Source organism: Trachurus japonicus, chromosome 19 (assembly GCF_045865225.1).
Source record: "Trachurus japonicus isolate A0001 chromosome 19, Traja_1.0".
NCBI lineage: Eukaryota > Metazoa > Chordata > Actinopteri > Carangiformes > Carangidae > Trachurus > Trachurus japonicus.
The window spans coordinates 18,718,856-18,727,880 of record NC_140925.1 but is presented as its reverse complement, the minus strand read 5'-3'; the positions used below and the strand labels follow the sequence as shown (position 1 = coordinate 18,727,880).

General features: G+C 39.8%; 1 protein-coding gene across 1 annotated transcript; it reads right to left on the bottom strand.

Moving 5' to 3' along the window:
• Nucleotides 1–2,305: 2,305 nt before the first annotated feature.
• On the bottom strand, nt 2,306–4,173 carry lrrc18b (leucine rich repeat containing 18b). The gene is made up of 3 exons (XM_085761537.1): nt 4,048–4,173; nt 3,744–4,017; nt 2,306–2,826 (listed from the first exon to the last, which is right to left on the bottom strand). Exons 2-3 carry the CDS (start codon nt 3,999–4,001, stop codon nt 2,398–2,400), a joined length of 687 nt encoding a protein of 228 aa, XP_085617663.1. The 5' UTR covers nt 4,002–4,017; nt 4,048–4,173; the 3' UTR covers nt 2,306–2,397.
• Between the last annotated feature and the right edge of the window lie 4,852 nt (nt 4,174–9,025).

Below are 9,025 nucleotides of genomic sequence, written 5' to 3'. Positions count from 1 at the left end.
TGGTAGAAGAGCCTTGACTTGATTGAAAGCCACACAATAACTTTTTGAATTCCCTTTTTCATTTCTTTTAATGTAACAATGTCCATATGCCCTCTATCTCAGTCAATTACAGAGTCAGAGCCGGGGAATCAAAATGAATTACCTTTCTATTTGTGGCTGCATTGCTTTGCCTTCGCAGCACTTCTGTTTCATTCATTCTGCCTTCCTATGTGTGTTTGGGTGATTGATGTCCACGGAGAGACGAGGGGGGTGGAGAGACTGAAGGAATGGCTGAGGAAAAAAAAAACGTAGGGTGAAACAGAAAGACAGCATGTGTGTGAATTGATTTTCAATAGGTTTGGTAGTGTCCGTGTGTACGGGAGCGTTGGCCAAAGAGCATTAGACTGCTCATCTGTGACCAACCTCCAGCTCGATGCAGGAGCTATTTAAATAAAGATCACATAATAAACCAAGCGGTGGTTAACAACAGAAAAGCACCATTAAAGAGGAATAAATACCAAGGTATGGGTGTACACCGTGGTAGATATCATTATCATATATCATACTAAACCTGAAACAAAAACAATATTCACAGAGCTGACTTAATGTGGTGTAAACATAAGTAACACCACAGACAAACCAGAAAATTCCATAGATTGATGTGCTACATCTATAAATACAAAAGTGGTTACAGCAAGTACTGTAACATCGTATTTCCAGCAGTATGGTTGACTTGTCACATCCATCATAATCTCAATTCATATGTTTGTCTTAAAAAAAGAAGAAGAAAGAAAGAAAAAAAGGAGTATACCACCGCTCTTCATGTTTTATCTCTGCTCAGTCTCACAATATGGATGAGTCAATACCAGGCAGCTCAGGCAGCTCGCCTCTTAATGAATCTATCTGCCGAGATCTTAATCCAGTCCACTCAGCACTCTTCAGCTCAGTGAAGTGGTAAAAAACGAATGACGTGGACCTCTGAGGTTATGCTGTTTTCACATAGTATTGACTGTTTGTGTGGAAGTAGGAAGGCAGATGACGGAGGACTGAAGAGGAATTGATCTTGAAATAGTATTACATTTAAGAGGAATAAACAGACGGCAGATGATGTAGCCCTCATTCTGGCATCTCTGCTGTTGTCTGATCAGGTGCCCCTCCCCTATGGCCAGAGTGACAATGGCTGAAAGTGCACTGTCTAAATGAAGGGATATGTGAAGTACATTGTAGGGGTCTTCAGTTTGCCAATTCAGAAGTTGGGATTATTCATCTAGATCCTCAAGAAACCCCTTTCCATATTTTCTTGCATACTTATTTTTATTTGGGAGCATTCTTTAGGCCTGTCTATGCTACTGCTGTTATTAACCACCACTACTTAACCAAATCAATGAAATTTTAGGATCATTTATTCATGTGTTTTACTTTGAAAATAACACAACAATAATGTATCATATTAAAGCAGAAGTAAGCGGAATGTTTGTGTTAATATAAGTCTTAAATAGTTATATCTTCCGACGGCAATCACTTATATAGAGTGTTTGGTCTGAAACACGGGTCTGTCAGTCACTCTGCTCTGCTGTAAGCCGAGGAGAAAACTTCCCTTGTATCCTACAACCTTTATCCAATGAGGAGAGAGAACGGAATAAGGGGGCGGTCCTCTCTGTGTGTGCAGCCAAGGGATGCGCGTGAATGTGGTGACGTAGGGACGAGGGCGGGGACTGCTAACTCCATCGGCTGACAATAATAACATATTAATTTTATATTAAAGCTGTAGTGCGTAACCTTTGTTGACCCCTAGAGGAATTAGAGAAACACTACCAGCGCTGGTATGTGGCAGTATAGGCTGCGGTCACACAGACGTAATATTCCTGTTCACTTCCATTCTATGCAAGCAAAGGGTGAATAAAACATCTGCTCCCTGTAGCATAGCAAATCTACACTTACACTTAAATTTATAACAGAATGTTTCTGTGATCAAAGTGTCCCACCATTAAGCTGATTTATTTCAACATAAAACTTTATTTTGAATAACACAAGAGGACAGTGTGGCTTTTTTGTTTTTCTTTCCTGCAAGAATCCATGCTCTTTCCAATCGTTCCCCGTCTTTGTTGATCCATACTGCCAGTGTTAAAGCAGCAGATGGTGCTGTAGTGTAAGTTAACACCACTCAGTTTGTGAGTACAGTTCAATATGAAATCAACCAAGTGCTTGAGTTTACAGTGAGATCAGATAAAGGGAGGTAGGAAGGAAATCATTAGAAATTTGGAGAGTGAGTCATTGATTGAACTACAGATCTGCCAATTATACACATTTATACAGTTTACTATCCTGTATATACTTACTGTACATTTATCCTATTCACACCCCTCCATTTCTATAGCTGTAACAAGTTTTCACCGCAAAGTCTTTCTTATCTTATTCTTAACTCAATTCACTTTTCACCACATCTTCTATCTTCCTCCTCTCATCTTGACACTTATTGAAGCAGTCCTCACACAGGGAGCTCTTTGTGACCACGTAAAACTGTTCTGCTGCCATTTTTGGCCCTCGGCCGTGCTTCTGCTCAGGGATGATGGGGTTCCTGTCCAGGTTGACCTTCTCCAGTTTCTTTAACCGTGACAGACAGACGGGGACCTGGGTTAATCGATTGTCGGAGAGGCCGAGGTGGCGGAGTTCTTCCAGGGCTCCGATGGAGGAGGGAATAAACTCCAGCTGGTTGAGACCCAGATTCAGCGTGTGGAGTTTCCTCAGAAGGCCCAGCTCACTGGGGATACTGCTCAGACGATTGTTACACAGGTTCAACACCTCCAGGCTCTGGAGACGGCCGATGGTCACAGGGAGCTCCTCCAACTGAAACACATAGGGACACATTCTGTAGTAGACAATACAACCATGACCAAGATTTTTTTTCTTCCTGCTCTTTTGTCTTGAAGTTTTGTCTTTATCAGAGGCCATGGCGTCCAGCCAGACTCCCAAGGGCCCAGAGACTGTGTGCTCATTGTGTGGTCTTTGTAGTAATTTGAAACATTGGAGATTAGTGTGTTAATACTGTGTGCACCATAGTATAAACAGTCTGAGGCCTTCATGTCTTCATTTATTCAACCTGTTATTATTTGAGATCATCTTGTGCTCATGAAGCACATCATCCTTAATACAGTAATCCAACATCCCCAAACTGATAATAACTAATAATAATAATGATAGTTATAACTATCTATCTAAAAGGCCGCATGTCATTACATGAAGGCCACACATTCCAGCCCTGTAATACTGTGTAAAGTTAGTAAAAAAAGAACATAAAACAAAGGCCCCAAGTCAGAAAAACAAAGATACACAATGACACATTTAAGATATTTTGTCTACAGTAAAAAGTGACATCAGCATTACTAAATAATGATGTGATATTAAATTGAGTATGACTCTGAAGTGGGGGTCAGCAGTTTCTAAAATGCAACTTACCAGCCTATTTGCATTGCATACTCATGTCTTCCAGATTCAAAGTCTCAGTGGGAACTGGAGACTTTTGTTTCACTGTAAAACTTCTAGACTTCCAAACCCTAGTTAAGATGGCCTTCATGGTTATTTTAGACTTGACAAAGCTCCTTCAGAACCGGAGAAAACTGAGCTTTTTATAAAATGATCACATTATCCCTTTAAATAAAGCCCTGGTCCAATTTTGACAGTATCTGAGTCAAGTACTCTTCAACAACAAAGTGATAGAAGCAAAGAAGTTGAAGCTCTCGTCCTCATCTTCCCGTCATACTTACATAGTTACTGTGCAGATCCAAAACAGTGATCTTGATGAATTTATCCATAAAATCTGGGATTGTTTTGATCAGGTTCCTGCTCAGGTCAAGTTCCTCGATGTCACACAGCTTCTGGATGCACTTTGGCACCGTGACAATCTCTTTGAAATTGAGGTCCAGGCGTCGTTTACAATCATGCGTCACCACCACGCAGTTCTGTGCCGTTTTCAAGGAGATTGTCGGCCCTTTAGACTGTTTGCTTTTCTTCCCTTTGGCCATGCTGCTGCTGCTGCTGCTGCTGCTGCTGCTGCTGCTGCTGGGAGACACAGTGGACAGTGACAGCGTCTGTAGTTAACAGTATTCGGCAACATGCTGTGACAGAGGAGTTGACAGTTGAACTGGTCTGCAAGATTAAGTTTCCCAACACGGTCCAGCAGCTGTAAGAGTAGACAAAGTTTTACCTTTCTCTTTGGATAAAATATGCGTAACATTATCGCTCACTGTTCCATGACAATGCAAATTCACTAACACTTTGCAGGGGACAGTTGTACTGTTAAACAACAATACTGTGATCAGATCAAAGCTCAGAAAATAAGTCAGAAGTATCCTTGTGTTAGTGAATAGTATTATATTTTAAATATAAATATAATATACAAGTAAAGAATGAAAAAATGACATATCCTCACCAAAGAAATCTGCAAAACCAGTGCATATCGAGAGAAAAGGCAAAAATAATCAAAACATCATTTTCTCTACATTAAAATTTGCCTAAAGAGAGTTGGACATAGAAATGTAATACTCAAAGATAAGGAAAGAGCTAACATGTTGTGCAGTAGCTGTCTAGAATCCTGCTGTTTTCTTGGAATGGCATTTGTTTCTCTTTGTTTCCAGGCAACTGTTGTTTGGCCTGAAAGTGCTTTATGGCAGCGACCATGCAGCTACAGCAGGATTGTCTTCCTCTGGTGGAGGTACTTGGAAGTCATTTAAAAAAACACAATAACTTTCTATCATTCTCTCATAAATAAAGTTGACAGGAGGGGGTGTCCTTGTTGCTCACTCATAGCGAATGGCAGTGGAGGGTATGATTTTCCTCAACAGCGTTTAGGTTGCCAGGTCTCTAAATAAAGCAGCATTACCCTGTCATCTCATATAAGTCAGTGGAAAGTTTCAGAGGAAAAATTACAGATGCTCAGAAAAACTGATAAAAAAAAGTGTAACTAAACATAATCTTTCTGCAATGAAATGGCAAAATTAGATATATGTTATTATCAAATTTGATTAATTTATCATCAAAACTATTAATAAAGAGCATGTTTCTCACTCAGTTTTCCAGCACAGAGTTTTTCCAGCTATGATTACTTCACTACTGCAGTCTACATAACAAACTGAGGGGTCACTGTTAATGTCACTGTGAACTTTGCGTACAATGCTGTATAGTATAGTACTAGAGAGGTGAAAATGGCTCTGGAGCAAAAAGGACAAAGAAAATCACAAAATTTGCCCAAAAGAGGATGCATTTAAAACATGCTGGATCCCTTTGTTTTTATTCATTTAATCCAATTTCATAATCCATTTCTGGATACTTTTTAATGGCAATTTGTTTGCATGCAAGTGAAGTGCATCATCCAAAATATGTGAAAACAGATAATGAATAAAAATGTAATTAAAGTTGCAGCACACTGCCCTTGACACACAGACAGATAATCTCTGCTCTTTACTTTCAGCCTGTGTTTGTAAATAGTTTCCAGTCTGACCCATTTCTCAAGCTTTGATATGATACAGCAGTCACACGGCTGCAATGATATCTTGTGCGCACGCACGCACGCACGCATGCACGCCCGGCCCGCACACACGCACACGCACACACACACACACACACACACTTCTGTCAGCAGTAAGTGTAATGTATCACATACTGTAGTCTCTCACCTTAGAAATTACTCAGCTGTGACCAGACTAAATTTAGCCACGCTGTCTCCTGCCAGTAGGTGGTGCTGTTTCTGTGCTAATCACAGCGGTCATTCTAAATCCAGTTCCCAGTTAAGACGTCACTAAAAGAGGGTTGTTCAGAGGAATTATAAACCACTGTGTTTGGTTCTAGATAACCAGATGATTTGTTGAACCATTAACACAAGGCAAATGAGAATTTTTCAGGAAGTGGTAACACATGCGTGATATTGTGATGATAAAAAGACCACATGATTGAAATAGGCTCATGTGAGCAAATTACATTATTCTTAAAATGTGACAAATGAATTAAAAATAATTCATAAATTAAAGTAATTTGTTCATAAAACCACCAGAAGCACTAGCTTTGATACTGCTTTTTACGTCCAAAATGTCAGACATGGCCAATGAGAGGCAGGATGATTCAATTGATCCCTCTACATATCTTGATGGAGTTTAAAGAGGCTATTTGTTAGTCAACTTCATGTGCTAAAAACAAGACAACATATTTTCCTTCACCTTGGTGAGAAAAAGGAATGAAGTTTGATGCTGAACTCAAAACCTTTCTAACTAGTAACCCCCCCCCCCCCCCCAGCTATGTGCATATGTGCATCTTGTTTTGCCAACAAGAGTGTGAGGACAGTGAATGGAGTGGTGGATAACGTTATACATCATAAACGTTTTACGTTGTGTGTATTTGTGTAGTCTTATCTGTCATAAACAAGATTTTATGGATTATGGGGTGTGTTTGTGTAGCCTACTGGTGCCACCGAGACGAGAGCTGGGACACCAGATCAGAGACACTGATCTTGCAGGGTTGGTTTTCAGCCAAGTGATGAGGCAGAGAGCCTCCATTCTCCCCATAACAAGTCATTTACCCATCACAATTAATCTGAAAGCTGTTTAATTAAGGTAAAAATATTGCATTGCATATTGCAATTCCTCTTTAAAGGACTACAGCTGGTCATTGACCACAGGTTTTTTTTAAAAAACAACAAGAAACTGACAAATTATTCAAAGTCAGGTAGAAGAGAATATTGTGTCCATGTAACTTGAATCATGGCACTAACTAGGCTATACTAGAGCGAGGAGAAAATCTGCTTACACATGCTGTGGCTGTCAGAGTAAAAGCAGCCATGGTAATGTGAAGTGCGGAAAAACTGGCCACAGAATCCATTTTATTTGTAATGTTAAACGACAGACAAACCCAAACCCCTTTTTACTTCCTCCCTTATATTACCCATGTCTCCCTGCCCCTTCTTGGTCATTTATTTCTCCTGAAACAGCAGGCGACAGCATAATATGGTCTGTTAGCTTGAGTCATTTCCCTCAGCAGTGTGATATACAGGTCGGGAGAAATGCAGGTCACACTGGAGGAAATGGTGCTGACCTAATTGAGTGAGGTACTGCACACAGCAGTTCAGATTACGTCTAATGATAAGAAATGTGAGTAGTGTGTGTGTCTATGTGTGTGCAAGCATTGCTTGACAGAGGCAGGGTGGGAGAAGCAAAGAAAATGGGGAAAAAAAGGAGGAAAATTAAGTTTGTTTTAAAATGTGTGAGAAAATATTATTTCTACAGCCCTTGTTCTTTTCTTAACCTGGTGTTTTAAAACCAAATAAACCAGGGATAGGAGTAAATTGCAGTAGCTACCAAGCTATTCTATTAGAAATTCATAAACTTGAACTCACTGAACCCTATAAGATGCTTAATAGCTGACATGGCATATCTAGAATTTAGCAGTTTATGAACATTTAACTGGTTTATTAGAAACTGTAATGTAGCTGATACATTATATATATGTTTTATTATTATATTTGTCATTAGCTATAACTGCTTCTCTGCTCCACTCCACTGCTCCTCTGTGGAGGCTGGATGAATGACAGTATAAATGCTAAGGTGTTTCTAAATAGGAACAACCAGCAACCAGTAATGTACCAGCAGATATAGCCAAAGATATATAGAAATAATAATCACAGCCCCAGCACTGATATCATGTGTTGTCATCCTTATGTTTCAATTCTACAAACTTGCCAGTGAGGATTTCCTTTCTTTCATCGCTCATTTCCTTCCTTCCTGTCGTCTTTGTCAGCCGCTTTTCAAAACAGCTGCCTGCCGGTAACCAGTATGGATTTGTACACAGACATCATCCATATTTCTTGTAATAGTTAAGACTTCAAATAACATACTCCTAATGAATGTCTTTTGTTTCTTGCTCAAATTGGTGAAATGACTTGGTAATGGCTGGCTGACCAAGGTTGGAGTTTATCCTTGGTACCTGCAATGGACTGAAACAAATAAAAACAAAAACAAACAAACAAACCCACCCACCAAATTAGACATAATATCAGATCACTGATATAAAAGTGAGTAAGAATTGTTTTGCTTTTATTACATCTACAGCTGAAGTGCCCTTGAGCAAGACCCTAGATTTGAAATTTGGCAATTAAAGACATTTGATAAACCACAATTCACACTAAAATGATGACAACATTTATTTCTTACCGCTACGGATACCATCATATTGTTTTTGCGGTTGTCTGTTTTTTTCCCCATGTTTTGTTTTGAAAGCATGACTGGTTTAGTGTGCGTTTATGCAAATAGATGGGAATCAGGACAGGGAAGTGGTTGCAGGACTATATCGGATCCTGCTGCTGATTGGCTCCTTTTGGGACGATTGGTCTTGTACAAACAGATGGTGTGGCTGCACTGAAAGATTTGCATCCTATTGGATTATACCATGTTTATACTCTCTTTGTACCTGAGAGAGATTTGGTTTGACTTAAATTTGGATAGGTTGCCCAAAATGTGTGATTTTCTGTGACTTCTCAGTTTTGCTCTGAGGTTATGTTTTCACTTCCCCTTAAAGCAGCTTTGTAAGGGCAGATTGTGATTGACACAGACAACCACCTCCACAAAAGTCTAAGGGGAATTAGAAAATACTCTGGAGCAGCTGCACAATGGCCCAACATAAAAGACTGTGTAGCTGCCAGGTGTTTAATATATTCTATTTAACTGTCTGGAATGTGTGAATTACAAGAGTGGATCATCTATTTCACGGCCAGTCAACCTTTACCGGATACAGACAGTTTTTAAAGAAACATAAATTCAGACAGAAGGAAGCATCTTTATCCCTCTCAGGAACATACACATGGAATGAACCTGAGTGCTAAGTCCAGGCTCCGGGATTTGTCATGGGGACTTTGCGATTCTTCCTTTCCAACATGCTTCTGCATACTTTGTCTTCTTTATGTACCATTGTTTGTGTGTACAGGGCTGAAGCTGCTTTTGTGTAGGGATGAGTGATAGCTTGTTGGATATGTTTAGGAAAGCTGGCACCGAGGGGGCAGAGGCAT